We start from the raw sequence: 17,875 nt of genomic DNA, 5'->3' as shown, positions 1-17,875 counted from the left end.
GAGTCAATCGCTGATTGAACTGCACAGCAGTGAACATTTTTATTTTTAAACAATGATGCCTGGATCAGATGACAGCGCGTCAACAGCCATTGAAACGGAATTTGGAGACAAACAAACATCCTCTCAAGTTGCCGCAATGCAAGATGGACCTGAGGAAAAGAGAGAACATGGAAAGCAGTCAGGCCCGCGGATGACCAAGACATTTTTAAAAGACCACTGTAAGCAGTACAAGCTCTACTCAACACCGTGCCTGAATGACACCTTGTATCTGCATTTCAAAGGTTTTAACACCATCGAAAATTTAGAAGATTACACAGGATTGAAGTGTCTTTGGTTAGAAAGCAACGGCCTGCATCAAATCGGGAATCTAAATGCACAGGTTGACCTTCGCTGTCTGTTTCTTCAGCAGAACCTGATACACAAGCTGGAAAATCTTGAGTCGCTGAAAAGCCTCTGCACTCTAAATGTCTCCAATAATTACATACAGACCATTGAGAACATTTCCTGCCTTCCGAATCTCAATACTCTGCAAATTGCCCATAACAAACTCGAAAGAATTGGCGACATAGAGCATCTGAGTCAGTGTCGCTCCATCAGTGTGCTGGATCTGTCTCACAACCTATTAAACGATCCTGATATTATTCATGTGCTCGAAGACATGCCAGATCTACGAGTCCTGAACTTGATGGGAAATGAAGTTGTGAAAAAGATCCCCAACTACAGAAAGACCTTGATCGTCCGCCTCAAGCAGCTTACCTTCCTCGACGACAGGCCCGTTTTCCCGAAAGACAAGGCTTGTGCTGAGGCTTGGGCACTTGGTGGGATTGAGGAGGAACGCAAGGAGAGGGAACGATGGAACACGCGAGAAAGGAGAAAAATCCAGGAAGGCTTGGATGCCTTGGCAATAATACGAAAGAAAGCCCAGGAGAGGCAACGCCTGAAAGACGACCTTGACAGAGGTCAGCGCTTTTACTACTCATACACATTTATTTGCACGCTTTTTCATCTTTCCGAGATGCACAAAAACAATAGCAGGCTTCAGAGATTTGTACTTGCCAAAGTTTACACTTTTTTCAAAATCCAATTTTGGACATATAATAAATTGACGTTGACCTTAAAGATAGACCCAAGGGTCATAATTCACCAGTATTCATTTGAAGGCAGTTTGCATGATGATACAGCTTTGTCAAATTCAATCATTCTGTCATTGTCATTCATTTGATAACTATGCACTTAAATGATAAAACAAAACACACACATACACACAACCAAGGACAGGGCGATTGAAATGTAATCGTAATCGCTTCTAATGGTCAAAAAATGCTATCATCAAAATAATTGTGATCATTACTTTCTATATTTCCCCAGCCCCCACTATACTAAAAACAACATATTTTCCTGGCACTTTGTACAACATTAACCCTAAACTGAAAGAACATTGGCACACAGATGATTAATATTACTGCGGTCGTTGATCAAGACATTAATAGTAGCAGTCCCTACATCATGATTAACAAATTGCATCAATTCAATCGGAAAGTAGGATAATAAAGTAACTTGAGGAGAAATAATGAACACAAACTGGAAATACGTTTCCCGCTTACACATACTTGATCATTTACATGTACCGAAAGAAGTCAGAAGTATAAACCAACCTTACCTTCATTCTGTACTTGGTACATTTGTGTGTCTAACCTAAATCTGTATTTTGTTTAGTGTCCTTTTTTTTTCTTTTTTGCTTCATAGTTGTATAGCACACTACTGCTGACATATAACATGCTTGGCAAATAAAGGTCTCTCTTTAATCTCAGGTGAAACCGAGACTTCTTGCGAGGAAACACTAAATGAGAAAAGGCAAGTCTTTGTTCAGGACACCTTGGATGCCCACGTGGACTTTTTGCAAAACCAAATGAAAGAGCAGCCCCACACAAAACAACCAAACAATTCCGAGTCAGAGAAATATGATGTGCAATTACACGAAGAAACACCAGAGGACAATAATAGAGAACAACCAGAGTGTGTGGTTCAAGGTGATGATGTAGGGGAAGAAGTGAACATGACACAACTTCCTTTGGTCAGCATGGCGTCACCCAAATCGTCACACGGTCCTGGCCCGCTTGTGACTGAAGCGGTGGATGCAGAGCAACTGGAAACCATTCCACTCACCAGACCGCTACATGTCGACGATCTGCCCGACCTTGAGGATCTGGAGTCAGACGTCTCAGAAATGTCTTCCCAGGTGATGTCGAGACCAAGAATAGAAGTCATCTCAGGGGAAGACAGTGAGGAAGAATCAGTCAGGGAAGTCACACCTCTTAGTCCTGCTAATCCGGTGTGCTTGAGTGCATCCAAGTCATTTACAACTTCTAATCAATCATTATTAATATACACAGAAGATAGGGATGCTTCAGAACAAAATACAAAATTAAAAGCAAGTCCAAGATCAGTTCCAACACGCTGCCTGATTGAAGAGCTATAAAATGGGAGACTTTGTTTTTTTAGAATTTAGCAAGTACACCAGGAGCCTGGTGGTAGAAATGAGTACCCGCATTAAATAAACACTTGAAAATGTCAGCATTCACAATGTTATATAATATAAATCACACGACAAATAAAATGACACATTTCAGATTTGTGAAACTTTTAATATATTTTCCAGTTTGTTTCTTGTCTTGGGCTTATTTGGTTCTTGGGGCTTAAACAACTTTCTGTGATTGATGGAACCATGGATTCTGCTCTTTATCCAAGTAATTCAGAAGCAGAAGCAGAGCTCAGCCATCAGTTTTTGACCTCAAGCTTAAGCGCGCTTGGGTTCGGCTGCATGAGAACAAGCCAAAACACAGCAATTCCGAACGGCTTAAAAAAAAGTTTTTTGAGCAGCCTTGTCAAAATCCGGTGGCATGACCTTAAAAAGGCCATTCATGCTTGAAAACCTATTAAAAAAAGATTGAGAAGGGGACCAATATTTTTTTCATGGGACTATCACAAAAAGAAGACATTTGCAAGGGAGTGTGTTGACTCTTAACATTCACTATAATACTCTAAAATATACAGTATATGTAACCTAATTAGACACACATTATAGGTTCATATTTCATTTGGTAAACTCAAGATGTATTTTATTAATTCCTTTCTAAAGCAATACATATTTACAAGTTCTGTCTAGCTCTCTTTCACATTTCTATTTAAAACAAAATATGGCATTGCTTCCTAAAACGATATATATATATATTTACAAGTCATGCTTATGGTTGCTCAACATTTGTATTTAAAAACAAAATATGGCAAAGCAGAAAACAAACAAAAACGTACAAAAAACTGTACATATATTAAATAAACCAAACAAAACACAAGTGCATTGTGCAATAGGCTATGGTCTTGCTCAGATCTCAGCAAGTGTAAAATGTCACACACAGCATAGGGATATATTGAGTTATGCCAGTAATACTGAATGTACTTTAACGTTTCAACCACACCCAAGTGTTGACGAGCCAGAACGCGACAGTGATGGAGTACAGGATCATCTCCCGTTTTGCTCGCTCCTTATTCTCCTCTTCCAGGAGCTGGAGACGTCGATTCAACTTGATAAGCTACAAATCAAAAGTTAAAAAAAAAAAAAATTGTCAGCTTTTTTTTTTCAAGAAATGCTTTTCGACACTAAATACTGACAATGTTGTAGCGAAGACCCAACCTGTCGTCGAAGTGTTGCTGCATCTACAACTGTCATGTCGTCGGATCCTCCATCCAGAGAGCCTTCATATGTTGCTAATGCAAGCCTTAAACAGCCGTTGCACAATAAATGCCCCACATTAAATATTTTCAATATACTTCACGAAACATTGTGCATGCAATTTCATTCAATGATCTCAAGACAAATGGTGCAATTAATGAGAGTAACAGGAAAGGGTGGGTAAAGGGAGAGGACAACAAGAAAACAGTGCTACGTGATGTTACCTGGATTCATGCAGGGGGTTGGAGCTCGAAGCTGACCCCCCTCGCAGTGATGGTTTTCTACAGGGGCGAGGAGATACGGGTTTGAGGAAAAAGGGGAAAATAAGAGCTAGAACTTCCACAAGGCACATTGCCACCCAAAAGCACAAATGAGGATACCCTTCTGTGACGTACACCCCCTCCCCCCAAAGGCTGACCCATCAAATTAAATTCTACATTTCTTTTATATGCTTTCCAAACTAGTCGAAAAATACCTTGTAGTTTTACGGTGTGCAGGCCTTAATTTTAGTTGAATCCATTTTACATCTGAAATTCCGATGGCGAGAAGTTGTTTTGGCTTTGAAATGGAATTCATTTTTACCAAAGTGCAATTGGTGTAATTTATTTATATTATAACATGCCACGGAAAATGTTAATTTTCAAGGTAAGACTAATTTCACTCATAAAAATGACATTGCACACAAATGCAATGTTATCAGAAGGGTTTTAACATGACTTCAGTTTCCAAAAACACTTTTTTGACAAGGCAAACAGAAAATAAGAATTACACTTTAAAGCAGGGGTGCCAAGACTGTTTTTTTTACCCCAAGATCTACTTCTCAAGCATCCAGCCTCTTGCAATCGACAGGGGAGGGGGCGCGGAAGTGTTTTTTTTTTATTTTTTTTAGAATGACCAATAATGTAATAGAATGACCAAGTCACAAAGATCTACCCACTACAAAAATGCAAAACATATTTATGAGTATAAGTATATATTAGGATTCTTTATGTGTAAATGTATGTTTGTGTGCCTTGCATAACCCTATGAGCCAATATTGCACAACACAACATAGTTAACGATAAACATTTTTTATAACTATCTGAGATCACGTTGATCACTAAACACCATACCACCATATGTCACTCACGCCAGTGGATCTGTCCAACTGCAGTGAGAAACACAATTTTCCATGACCTTCCACACATCAGCCATGGCTTCACCGCGCCGTGTCGCTGTACACCTTCTCGGTGGCTTTCGCTGTTGAACTATATTGTCTGAAAAGTGTGCGGGCGCCAGTTGGGATCTTAGTTCATTCACTTTTCTCATTATCAGCTTGCTTTTCAGCAGAATGTCGGCGTTTTTTTTTCCATAAACAGTTCGAGAATGCCACTCCACATTTCCCTTCTTTGGTATTGGTAGTACACTGGCAGATGAGGCAAACTCACTTCGAAAATGACATCATGAAAAATAAGTCCGCCTGCCATTCTGTAAGAAAGGGATATTTTTGTCTTCTTCTTTACTCCAGCATCCATACTCATGTTTGATAAGATTTCTTAAGTGAGGGCTTAAAATAGGGGGTAACTCGCTGACTAGCGTGTTTTCCTGTACTAAGTGGCATTGTTTGCACATGCGCGGTGAGCTTAAGGTCAGAAAAATATGGCTTTTTCTTTTTTTTTCCCGGCACGCAGTCACGATTGACCGCATTGAGCACCCCTGCTTTAAAGCAACCCCGTGACAATTCTTTGTATAATTACATTAAATTTCAACCATTCAGTGACGCTTAAAAGAGAAAAAAACATTTTGTATTTGTTCGGGACACTTAGATGAATATGACTTGAGTATTATTATACAATACAATATTAATATTGTTAGTGAAGGTTAGACAGGTTAGTTAGTTATGTTTTGAACTATTGCTTTGAGTTTTGTGAGAATATTTTTGATGATTTACTAAATTCTGCATTGTATTCTTCAAAAATTTACTCCATGCATGCAACTCTGTCATCTTCAGTGTAACGTGGAATGTGAACTTCTGGTCAGCTAGTAAACGCATAGCGACCAGTGTCTAGCTGTGTAAAGCTCTCTCCTCATTGGCCGAAAGAAAGATTGCGGCAATTGGGAGGTCACCTGCGAGGGTTTTCATCCAAGACCTCAAGGACCTGCTGGTAGGCCCGACGTGTAGTGGACTGGAGGAAAGATAAAACGCCACTAGCGCTGTACAAGTTGTGTTCTTCTTCAGCCACAGTGGGAGGGGAAGGGAAGTGAAGAGTGGCTGGGGGGGAGGCTGTTGCACTGCTTGGAGGCAACCATTTAGAACAGCCAATTTAGAGAAAATAATAAGGAAAGGAGACGGGAAAAGAGAGAAGGAAACAGGGGGGGGACAGGGGAGGGGAGAGAAATGAGGAAAAGGAACTACGCTCAAATTTGTCAATTCTACAGCGGCGTTAATAACACAACAGTGCTAAATAGCGTGTGAAGATTTTGTGACATCCAAAGCACCAAGCACAAACAGCCAGGGGGATGACATGCAAATTGGAGGCCTTATTTGAATTTTAATTAAGAGCTCTCACATGCATTCATTTGTCAGAATGATGTGATCACGGTCAACAAAAAATGGCAATGTTTATTCTAAATGGCCAAGTAAGGGTTTTACTGTAGCAACTGCACAGCAAACAAAGCAAAAGCCAACCCCACCCCTAACAAAAAAAAAACCCCGTAAACTCATATGTGCTAGGAAAAAGGGATTATGGAGTGAAACTGTGTTCATTTGGACTTTTTCCAAAATTGGGTTTTACAGATGGCAAAATATTTGATGCGTTTTTCTTAACTATTATTCTGAATTACATTGCAGTGGATGTGTGACAAGAATTTTCATGGATTATTGGAGGAAAAACAATGCCAACAATAACAGACGCTTCCCATCAGGCGCTAAAGACCTTAACGTCACTAACACAAAAAGGGCAAAGATGAAAGTGGAAAGAAGCAGGAAAAAAAGATGCAGCATGCAAGAAGGACGGAGTACCAAAGGCTGAAAAAATACTCACGCTGAATCGTTATGCATCAGTTGACTGCTGTGACGGACGGCTGCATTCTCACTAGCGGAGCGTTCTCGTCTAGATCGCCCTTGGGGCCGCAGCTAAAACAAATTATGACATTTATGAGAGACTAAAGTTTACTGTAAATCCAAATTTAGCTTTTTTGTCATTGATTTTCCCACACTGTAATGGAACAGGTTGGATTGCTTTATCACTTACCGTGGCCTCACTTTCTGGAGCTGCTCTGTGATCCTCCTCCAGGAAGTCAAGAGGCCGCTCACTGAGTGTGAGTACTCTTGGAGGCGTTTTTAGGGACAAGGCCTCTAATGGCGTTGACTGGATTAAATCCAGGTCTCTCGGTCTTGAAAACTGGTTGTCATCGCTGTCTCCTGAAGTAAAAAGGAAGTATTACGAGCTAAGCCTGTAAGGAGACAAATACTGAAACCAAAACAGTGATACTCTTAAGAACTTAATGTAAGCTTTGAAAAAGCAAAACTGAGATATGTCCCTTCCAATTGTGCAAGTTAGTGGTTCCAAATTTTGTTTGTCTTCGTCCATTACGAAAGGTAGTGGGAGTATTTAGTCATTTAAAAAATGTAAGCCTATTTCAGGGATGAGAATGACCAATTTGGAAAAACACTGAAAATGTCTGTCGATGGAGGCGGGGGTAGTTTCCTCCTGGATATTTTTTGCTCCCGTTGGAACACAGAGTGCATGGTATCAACATGTCTAACCGAACACACACAAAAACTAGACATTCCCGACAAAGTGCTGTGTACTCTGTGTTCCAATAGGAGCAAAAAATATCCAGGAGGAAACTACCTCCACCACCACCCCACCCTGAAATTTTCTCAACGGATTTGCGCTTATCTCGAGAATGGTCGGAAATCCGCCGATCGGCGGAACATTCTCATCCCAGCTATTTTGAAGACAAGAAAACAAAAACCCAAAACTATCAATCCTCCTTCAAATCGATGTCATGTCGCTTTTAAATTATTAATTTTGTTCCTAGCTGCTAAGCAAACCTATGGCTATCGCTAATGCTAGATCAACTACGCAGAGTGGAGAGGAAAGCATTTCTAATAATCCAAATAATCCATGAATTGTTTGAACAATGAATACAATTGTGTCAAATAACTAACAAAGCAATTACCCCTGCTTTCAAATGAAACTATTTTTCATGATGACGTAAACAAGCACACAGACCTGAGACAACAATTCTTTCCGGGACCTGCATTGTAACACTGTGAGGAAGCTGCTGCGGGTTGACACTGGAGTCCTCCTGGCCTTGTGGGGCCACTTTAAGCATCTCAGGTATGCGCATCCTTTGACTGATCCCCTCCGTGTACTCCAGGTCGTAGTGGATGCGGTTAATTTCTGCCATCTCGGCAATGGGAGAGGGGAATGTTGCGCCGTTCATTTGGCTGTTGAAACAAATATAAAGTCAACTTTTGACTGGCACCGTTAGTTATCATACAGTAAATAGCGATATTATGCATCGTAATGGACTAACTATGATATTCACATCCCAATATTCTACATATAGACCTGGGTGACAACGTGTGAGGTAAAAACAACTCACAAAATAAAAACAACAGTCCCTTGACAAACTCAACGGAAGATTATCAGATGTAGAACAGTGCACGGACACAAAAATCAACATCTATCAGGAACTTTACAGTTGTATATAAATGGTTGGCGGAAAAATTCGTAAGGGAGATCAAATCGATGACAATAATGACGTGAAAATCAGGTAATTTCTTGCAATTTATGTTGCTTCCTAATAGCTTTGCTTGCTACAATAGCGGTCACCCTCAAACTTGCTGAAACTACAATACGTAAATATTTACACCAAAAAAATCGATTGAATGCGAGTGATAGTTATGGATTCTGGCATCTGATATTTACAAAATCTGACAGCTGTAAAAACTTTGGGCAGTTTAACTGTGCACTTATAACACTAAACAAGACGGCTAGCGTTTGCGCCACTGTCAGCGGTGGCGGAGAGTTCGAGCATGTTTCTCACCTATTTGTGCTCTTGTTCAGGCAGCTATTGCCTTGAAATATTTACTGAAAAAGATCCCGAGTCGTGTGAGAAAAAATAAAATCCACGGCGGATCCGTGCGAGTAAAATGCAGCAATCACGTAGCAGCAACAAGCAAATTTTTGTGCCGTCGGAAAGGAACCCTCGATCATCCTGTCGTGTGCTCCGTAGGACAGGAAACTCCTCATCTCCGCGGAAGTGACGCTACAGCGGCGACCGCTCAAATTAAAAGCACAAACGTATGAACGAACAAAGTTGTACGTGTGAAGTCAAAAACCACAACATTGGGTACACTTGTACAATAGTATGAGATCACTTTGAACACTATCAATCAATATTATGTTGTTACATCATATATTAAAACGACAAATCATCAAAACAGAGTAACAAAGTCACTGAATGTTTATAAACATTTTATTGGCGAGGGCAGCGGCTTCGTGTAAAAAAACACACTCGTATTTGTTAAATAAACTGTGACGAATAGTGTAGTCAGATCATGACATGAAACAAAATATGCAATGTTAAACTTAGTTTTTCCTCTTTGTGCTTTGCAGAGGATTTTTTTTTAATTATTTTTGTAGTTAGCGCAATTCATTTCACATCTCCAGGTGCATCCTAATACAAAAAAAAAAAAAAAAAGTTGGTTTATTGCATTGTTCACCTTGAGAAATCTATCTATCTATCTATCTATCTATCTATCTATCTATCTATCTATCTATCTATCTATCTATCTATCTATCTATCTCTATCTATCTATCTATCTATCTATCTATCATCTATCTATCTATCTATCTATCTATCTATCTATCTATCTATCTATCTATCTATCTATCTATCTATCTATCTATCTATCTAATCTAATCTCTAAACTCCAGTTTTCCGTGCCAGTGCAACCGCAAGTAGGTAAGCAAGCCCCAGTGTGTCTGTGGGTGGTGCGTTTAGGCGCAGCCACTAAAACCTGTTGACATGAGACGTCGACCTTCATGCTCTCACACAGCGGACGCGAACCCACGTCGGGAGCGCACGACGGGGGAAAAACAACCAAACAACCAAACAAAAAAAGCATCAACTATTAGAGCCTTATGCCTCAAAACGGATTGTCTTGCTTCAATGTGCGCGTGTTCTTCATTTGATGGCTCCAGAGGCTTCGCGCTGCCATCCATTTGATTATTTCGCCTTCCTGACCGGCAGAAAATATGTTGACAGACATTTTCATTTTGTCCCTGATATCATTCAGCACCTTGCACGCGGACTCTTTGGAACTGCACCTCGGCATGTAAGTAGCAGGTTATGACAGAGTTAACTTGTTCAATGAATACAAATAATAATGTTGAACAAATTAACACATCTGAAGTGATTTCTATAGAAATGTTTAAAAACATTTCTATAGAAATCTATAAAATTCTATAGAAGTTTGTACAGAACAACTTTTTCTATAGAACTTTGGCTGTGTTTTTCTAGAATTTCTACAGAACAATAGAATTTCTATAGAAAGACTTGGACTTGGGTCCTAAAGTTCTATAGTTCTTTAGAAATTCTTAAAAAATGTTGTATAGAAATTTTTTTTAGCAGAGTGTATATGTGTGTGTGACACATACATGATGATGACGTTGATCCTGATCTCGTGTTATTTGCTGACTCTTGTATGCCTTCCCTTATAAATTTCTCTTTAAAGTATAATGTCTCGGCAACAGACGTCTATTAAAATAAATGTTGTGAGTTTTAATGACAGGCAAAGCTGAACACTTCCTCTAATTAACTTCAGGCTGCTTTGAATTAGTGCCAGATGGTTGGTAGCGGAGGACCTTGGCTGCTTAGTAAAGGATGCAGTACTAGTAACTTCAACCGATGCGACCTATTTAATGGCAGTTTAACACATTGTGCTGGACTGCCTGTGCATGTATGTCGTTCGCAATATAAGCTTGAATGGAGAAAAACACTTTTTTGTCATGATTAAAGAGTTAATAGTTTATTTATTTGGGCTTTTTGTATTGCATTTTGCAGAGTGTTGTTCGTGTTTGTAAATGTTTATCAAATGGGGATCAAGCAGGATTGGGTATGTGCACACATCCCAATCGGTTATAATTTTAGCATTTTTCGATGTCAGCAAAAGCCTCAGTCCTCCGGTACCTGTAATGGATTATCCTGAGCAATTCATTTTTGCTGTAGTGTGGAGTTTTTTGAACCCAATCTCCTGGGAATAATAAACAATAGCATAAATTTAACAAACTTTGCAATATCTGTATTGTTGAGTCCCAAGTATTTGAAGTCGTCCACCTTCGCTACTCTTCTCCCTGAAGCTTCACTCTTCCTCCTCCGCCCCTCTCATTCACGCACATAATATTCTATTTCACTTCAGCTGAATGTTAAATGTTACGACGGTTCAATATTTACAATCACAACTCTTCATCTTCGTGGTCGACAAGTTGTGCCGATCCAGGGATTCCGTGATTGTGATGTGAAAATGGAATATTAATCAGGAAGCGACCTCAAGATCCTACTGTTGCCGGGCGTCACCAGGGGAGCAACCGCTTAAACGTTGCTTGAAGTTGCAATTACATCACAAGGTGCTTCGGGTGGGGGTGGGCGTTAGAGAGGAGGATGCGCGAGATAGGCTTGGATGGAAAAAGATGACACGCTGTGGCGACCCTTAACGGGACAAGCCGAAAGGAAAAGAAGAAGAAGACACTGATATTTTTTCTGTGTACATCTTTGTCTGCGTTGCAGGCCCAATGTTTGTGCCGACCAGGAGATGTCTCTTTTGTGGAGCCCTCAGCCTTGCGTTCAGGCTTTTACACGCATGGTGAAGGTGTGGAAGCAGGCCTGCGCAGGCCACAAATGGTGCATGGGTCATGAGAGGAGGTGAGAACCGCTACGTTGTCCACCATCGAAAAACGCCATGGTGAAATGTAACCATTGCAACTATGTAAGCGAAACTGATCTCCGCAGGACAACGTACTACACGGCGTACAGACAAATGTACAGGACGCATATGCGCACAGTTTTCAAGTGCTGCCCTGGTTGGACTCAAAGAGATGGCGAACCTGGCTGTTTAAATAGTGAGTATTAGCATTTTAATATCATTTTAAAAAGTTTTCCCAGTGACAGACCCAACCCCAAATAAAAAAACAAAACGCAACCAAACATAACTATACACTGTTTTAACTGCACAAGGTAAATTATACATGATGTAAAGCAAAAATGGCTCATGATGTCACGTTATTATAAGTTATTATACATGACACGTATTACACATTATTATATGTTACAGGAGTATGCAGTGCCAGTATGTGTTTTAATGGAGGTCGATGTGCGGAGATTGGGGATCATATATGTCACTGCCCAAAAGGCTTCAAAGGGCCGAGATGCCAATATGGTAAGTTTCAACTCTCATTTTCATTTCCCAAGCTGCTTATCCTCACAACGGGGGTGGGAGCGCCATAGCCCATCCCAGCTAACTTTGGGCGAAAGACGGATTATACCCTGAACTCCTCTGTTGTTGTAAATAATGCTGTAGTATACCATAACGACGGTTCAACTATTGGAGATTTGACATTGTTTTTATAGCACAGCTTTTTCCGTGCGTAATCTTTTTAACAGGACAATATATCGCTGAAGCTTCACGTTCAGGTCTACTTCCGTGACTTTGGCGTTTCCCTCTGGGTCTCTTGGCTCTTAAAAGTGGTAGAAATTCTCGAGAGGTGGCGGTTTACTTTGAAGGTTCTGGTTCTGCTGAGTCTGGTTGCTTTAAAATCTACAGTGCTAAGCTCAGCCACCACTGAAACGGGCAACTTTATTTGCGACAACATGTCACACGTGTGTCGTTTGTTTGCGGCAGCTGTCTGTTTGTGAATGTTTTGATGTCAATTATTTGCTTTTCACACACTGGAGTGAACGATTGGATTTCGAGGAGTTTGTCTTTCACCCATTCAAAGGCGTCAGTCCACCTCAGTGATCACTCACATTTTTTTGTGATAAAGTGCTTCTCCTTGTCTCATTTCTCTGGACAGATTTATAATGAATGCGGCTGAGTAGAAAAATGTGCAGTTATAGTAAAAACTTTGTAATAGCACTTGAAACTTGGTATGATGCTCATTTGTGAGTTTACAATACAACTTTCATGTACTATATGCAGTACTTATGTAGAATAACATGATCTGGCTGGTTGCTGTTATGACACACAATCACAATTGAAAGTTACAAAAAGCAGCTCTCTATGTTAGTTGTGTGACTCGTGTAGTGAGTATTTATTAAAGTAACAAGTAATTCCCTGTTGCCCGTCGGCTGACCTCTCACCCCAGTTGCTGAGTTCACGTCTGAACAAGTTTGATTCACAACGCTACTAAATCAAACACACCTGCTATTCATATGCAGGGTGTACTGTATGTACACACAAACCTGTTCGTGTATGCTCCTATGATGTGAAAAAGGAAAAAGAGCTCTTAAAGTACTTGAGAGAATTGGTTAAACTTTGATATTTTGATTTCGGTTAGTGATGATATTCAAGTCCATCCGTCCATTTTCTTTGTCGCTTATCCTCACGAGTTTCACGGGGAGTGCTGGAGCCTATCCCAGCTGTCAGCGGGCAGGAGGCGGGCTACACACTCAACTGGTTGCCAGCCAATCGCAGGGCACATGGGGACAAACAGCCGCACTCACAATCACACCTCGGGGCAATTTAGAGTGTCCAATTGATGTTACATGTTTTTGGAATGTGGGAGGAAACCGGAGTGCCCGAAGGAAACCCACGCAAGCACGGGGAGAACATGTAAACTCCACACAGGCAGGGCCGGGATCGAACCAGGATCCTCAGAACTGTGAGGCCAACACTTTACCAGCTGCCCCACCGTGCCGTATTAATATAGTAAAGTTAAGTTTTTTCGGTGGGATAGTTATGAAATAGCTAAATACCAATGTTCCCTCTTCATTTATTCTGTCAATGCATAATTAAATTAATACAAATAAAATGGAATGATATCATCCAATATGATATTCTAATACTCGACAGTTCACATAAAGACTTGCTTTATTATTTTTTTCACTCCAGCAAAGCCCCATGAGCGCTACGTTGTGAACACCAAATGGCACTTTTCTTAATTTATGTCAGCCACACACGCGAAAACATACACTGATGTGGGCCATACATATATTTGTGTGCCAGTTATATTTCAAAATAAGTCTTTGTCTCCTGTTATTTGCAAATTTACGGTCCAGTATCAGGGACAGCTATTATGTGAAGTGACAGCATGCACATGGTTTTGATCACGGCACGACTCTTTCGTTTCTCTTCAAAACGCCTTCTTAACCACTTACTTTGGCAACATCTACTTGAATGGGATTTTTGATGTGCAGCTGTATGATATTCTCAATCATAGTGGCTTTTCTTAAAGATTTTCTGTGAATTATGAGCCCTGACTGCTTAGTCTTTGGTTGGGATTGGTGCTTGTTCGAGCGGCACGGTGGGGCAACTGGCTAGAGCGTTGGCCTCACATTTCTGAGGACCTGGGATCAATCCCAGCCCTCCCTGTGTGGAGTTTGCACGTTCTCCCCGTGCCTGCATGAGTTTTCCTGGGGAAGTCCAGTTTCTTCCCACATCCCAAAAAGATACATTCATTGGACACTGTAACTTGCTCCGGGGTGTGATTGTGGGTGCGACTGCTGTTTGTCTCCATCTGCCCTGCGATTGGCTGGCAAATAGTTCAGGGTGTACCCCGCTTCCTGCCCCATGACAGCGGGGATCGACTTCGGTACTCCCGCGACCCTCGTGAGGATAAGAAGCTCAGAAAATGGACTCCTAAAGGGGTCAAAATTGCTCAAGAATCCTATCTATTCTGTCTTAATGGCAACCAAGTGAGAAGGGGCTTCCCAGACATTTAACAAGTACTCACTTAAATCTATAAAAGACTGCTGAGCTGGTTTGTGGTAAATTCATGTCTTTGGCTCGGCGTGTGGGGCATCAAGGGCAGGCCTATCGCTTAATTGATTGATTGATACTTAATGGTATTGCTAAAAATATGTACATACACCATCAAGATCTGCTGGTATTCTACAGGCTGGCAAATGATACCGGCCTAATGGCATCTAAATTTATCTGCTCCCTGAATACCTGAGCTTGTTTTCGGTGGAAGAAAAGTAGACATCCTTTGAGAAATTCTGAACTTGAGTGAAGGGAGCAAGTTATATGCCAGGAAGACTTTAATGATATATACAGAGATCTGGAATCAGTTTGTCTGCAGAGAACATAAGAGCGTTTAAGCAGCTGTGTGTTTTCCGTGTTAGCGGATGGGAAACTGTTATCACCCGTCTTCATAAAGCAGCTCTGCAACAGCCTTTTTTCACTTGCGTCTGGAACACACTTAATCCCACGAATAAAGGACATGCACTAGTGTGTTTACACCAAAGAAAGTGATGACTGTGGACTTGCTTTTGGGGAAATCAGATTCTCAGGGTTGAATAACCCACAAAATCTGGTTCAGATCTCTCACTATTTTGTCTGTAGGCCCTTCCACACATTTCTCTTTTTTTCCATTAAAAAGGTTATTTGTGAGCAACAAGTGTGCGAGTATACCGTTATGTTCTGCATTCAAATTCCTAGCCCAACGTTTTATAATAACATTTTTATTGAACGCGCCACCATTTTTTTTCTGCATTTCATAGTGACGTTCAAAACTTTCATTTAACTTGGTTTGTACCAAAACAAAGTACTTGCATGATATAAACTGTACAACACAAACTGTAGGCAGATGCCACCCTTAATAGTGTTTAAAAAAAGTTTCATTTTTCAGTGGTTGTGGATAAGTGTGTGATGTTTAATGGCCTTTCCAATTAATATTTTTTGTAAAAAGGCTCTTCTCAGATGTTCCTGTCTGCTTTCGGAAACAAAGAGTGAGTGTGGCGTCATTGATTTCTGAAAAAGGCGACCCGTACTTCGTTTCTGAAGTCTCGCAAAATCCCACTTTTCGATAGCCTTTGTGAAAAGTCTGAAAAATGAATCCTCTCTCTCTCTCTCTCTCTCTCTCTCTCTCCCTCTCTAAAAATAAAATACATCGATAAGCCATTGTTGAGAATGCACTTGGGTTCTTTTTTTTTTTTTTTTAGCTTCTGCTATTATTGCTATTTGAGTTGTTTGCTCAATTGTCCTATTTCTAGAGACTACCGCAGGGGTTACCAACATGGTGCCAGAGCAAGTACACAAATTATCATTGTTGCAAATATTTTGGAGATTCCTTTACATTAGAAATTAGTACTTTACACAAAACCTTTCTTTTCCACCCATGGAAAACATTAAAACTACTGTATGCCCATTTTTAGGATCATATACGAGTTTCCATAGCCACCATTTTTTGACGGGTTAAACCACCGATCCCAATAAATTTTAGTTTCTGGAATAACTGCAAAAATGAAATGAACATGTGTCAGACTTTAGCCAAATTGGCAACAAAAATCCAATTACAGAACGGTTAATCTATATGAGCTACTTTATTGTTCTTTTTGGACTATTTATTGACCTGTTAATTTGTATGTGCTGTAAGAACAGCACAGCTTTCTTTTTCTTCTTGTTTTTTGATAACTTTGAATTCAACATTAGTCTGAAGTTGTTGGGCGCAGAACTAAAAGTTTTTCGGACTTCTTAGTGTGCCTTTTGAATTTGATTCATGTCACCTTCATTGTCTTGGTGTTAAGTATTTTATTATTTATTACAGAATCTAAAGCTGCTTTGTTTCTTTTGGTTGTTTTTCATTTTTTAACCACCATTTTTCACTTGCCATTGAACTAAAAATCTTTCGTCAAAAGGTCAGCAATATTACTTTTCCTGAGCAAACATTTATCAATGGTCACACAATATCACCTGCATTTCACACAGAAACCGTTTACACATTTTATTTTGTCTTTCTTTCAGATATAAATGAATGTGAGGTGGACAAAGGAGGCTGTCAAGAATACTGTTGCAATACCATTGGCAGCTACTACTGCAAGTGTCCTCAGGGCAGTGAGCTGGGGCCGGATGGAAAATCTTGTCAAGGTAACAATAATATTTGGATACACAAAAGCATTTTATATTAATGTCTGCTCAGGTGAGAATTCCTCTATTGTGTGGCTATTGACCAACAAATTGTTCCACGTGGTGGGTTAAGTAACTCTAAATTGTCCATATATGTGAATATCCATCCATTTGCTTGGCTGCTTATCCTCACGAGGGTCGCGGGAGTGCCGGAGCCTATCCCCGCAGTCAACGGGCAGGAGGCAGGGTACACCCTGAACTGGTCGCCAGCCAATTGCATGGTACATAGAGACAAACGACCAGTCGGACTTGAATGTGAATAGTTGTTTGTTATTAGAGTATGCGCGCTGCGATTGGCTGTTCCCCCCCTCACTCTCGCTTACTAGGGACATTAATGAGATCAAGCCATGTAGAAATGATTGGATGGAATCCTTTCTTCTGTGCTATATACAGAATAACACTTTCTATGTAGCTGTAATGTTCTCCCTTCTTTCTATGGATGAGGACATACACAACCACAATTTACATCATGACGTGTTGGGACAAGATAAACACGCGTGTACATGGTTTATGTCTATAATGCAACATTTGGAATCCTGTCATGGTAATTTTTAGCAACCCTTATGCTTACTTACGCTTTTGGTTTGTTGCCACTGGCAGCTCCTTTCCCCACCTCATGTTGCACTTGACGTCCCTTTTCTATGGTTTCCGCCAACAATTGACTGTGCCTTGTGAAATCGATGTGACCGTATTCACGTTGAGTGCATTTTCTGTCCCATTGAAGCTGCACCTTTTGCTTCATGCAGTAAGATGTGCTTTGTTTCTTATTTGCGTTAACATTGTGGTTTGATTGCATTATTGCCAACAATCTGTCAATGGGCATTACTGCACTTTATCATTTTTACAATCAATCACCGCCGTTCTTTAACTACACCCGTGCATACAGATGTCTTTTGTTCAGATTTCCAAACCCTTTAAATGCAGGCTGACCGGCTGTGTATTTTTCTTTGAGTTGATATTTTGACAAATGACCAACATTTCTGCACAAGCATGCTCACTAGAAACTAACTAAGATGGTAGTTGTT

General features: G+C 40.4%; 3 protein-coding genes across 6 annotated transcripts in view; 2 read left to right on the top strand and 1 right to left on the bottom strand.

The window, feature by feature from the left end:
* Nucleotides 1–32: 32 nt before the first annotated feature.
* dnaaf1 (dynein axonemal assembly factor 1) lies at nucleotides 33–2,510 on the top strand. The gene is made up of 2 exons (XM_061826553.1): nucleotides 33–959; nucleotides 1,812–2,510. Exons 1-2 carry the CDS (start codon nucleotides 53–55, stop codon nucleotides 2,477–2,479), a joined length of 1,575 nt encoding a protein of 524 aa, XP_061682537.1. The 5' UTR covers nucleotides 33–52; the 3' UTR covers nucleotides 2,480–2,510.
* A 160-nt stretch (nucleotides 2,511–2,670) lies between these two features.
* Nucleotides 2,671–8,986, bottom strand: mffa (mitochondrial fission factor a). Of its 4 annotated transcripts, none has more exons than XM_061826556.1 (8): nucleotides 8,771–8,986; nucleotides 7,951–8,168; nucleotides 6,964–7,133; nucleotides 6,754–6,845; nucleotides 5,837–6,001; nucleotides 3,955–4,011; nucleotides 3,670–3,776; nucleotides 2,671–3,590 (listed from the first exon to the last, which is right to left on the bottom strand). In XM_061826556.1, the coding sequence occupies exons 2-8, from the start codon at nucleotides 8,162–8,164 to the stop codon at nucleotides 3,544–3,546; spliced, it is 852 nt and encodes a 283-aa protein (XP_061682540.1). In that variant the 5' UTR covers nucleotides 8,165–8,168; nucleotides 8,771–8,986; the 3' UTR covers nucleotides 2,671–3,543. The 4 variants fall into 4 exon arrangements, with proteins under 4 accessions (XP_061682540.1, XP_061682539.1, XP_061682541.1 ...); XM_061826555.1 differs by having other exon boundaries at nucleotides 2,673–3,590; nucleotides 3,692–3,776; XM_061826557.1 differs by lacking the exon at nucleotides 5,837–6,001 and having other exon boundaries at nucleotides 2,674–3,590; nucleotides 3,692–3,776.
* An 890-nt stretch (nucleotides 8,987–9,876) lies between these two features.
* Nucleotides 9,877–17,875, top strand: part of megf6 (multiple EGF like domains 6) — a 45,572-nt gene continuing 37,573 nt past the window's right edge. The window contains exons 1-5 of the mRNA XM_061826559.1: nucleotides 9,877–10,064; nucleotides 11,516–11,650; nucleotides 11,738–11,847; nucleotides 12,060–12,164; nucleotides 16,689–16,811. Coding sequence (XP_061682543.1) covers nucleotides 9,985–10,064; nucleotides 11,516–11,650; nucleotides 11,738–11,847; nucleotides 12,060–12,164; nucleotides 16,689–16,811 — 553 coding nt within the window. The 5' untranslated portion in view covers nucleotides 9,877–9,984. The remainder of the gene's footprint in view (nucleotides 10,065–11,515; nucleotides 11,651–11,737; nucleotides 11,848–12,059; nucleotides 12,165–16,688; nucleotides 16,812–17,875) is intronic.

Source organism: Syngnathoides biaculeatus, chromosome 8, assembly GCF_019802595.1.
Source record: "Syngnathoides biaculeatus isolate LvHL_M chromosome 8, ASM1980259v1, whole genome shotgun sequence".
Taxonomy (NCBI): domain Eukaryota; kingdom Metazoa; phylum Chordata; class Actinopteri; order Syngnathiformes; family Syngnathidae; genus Syngnathoides; species Syngnathoides biaculeatus.
This window is presented reverse-complemented; position numbering and strand designations above follow the sequence as displayed.

Bases quoted from the DNA above. Each gene is read 5' to 3' on its own strand.
- dnaaf1 (XM_061826553.1), top strand. From the start codon at position 53: ATGATGCCTGGATCAGATGACAGCGCGTCAACAGCCATTGAAACGGAA. The intron at 960-1,811 runs GTCAGCGCTTTT...CTTTAATCTCAG, and splicing joins GAAAGACGACCTTGACAGAG to GTGAAACCGAGACTTCTTGC.
- mffa (XM_061826555.1), bottom strand. From the start codon at position 8,164: ATGAACGGCGCAACATTCCCCTCTCCCATTGCCGAGATGGCAGAAATT. The intron at 6,846-6,963 runs GTAAGTGATAAA...AATTTGTTTTAG, and splicing joins CTCCAGAAAGTGAGGCCACG to CTGCGGCCCCAAGGGCGATC. The intron at 4,012-5,836 runs GTGACCTCCCAA...TCGCCCCTGTAG, and splicing joins TTGGATGAAAACCCTCGCAG to AAAACCATCACTGCGAGGGG.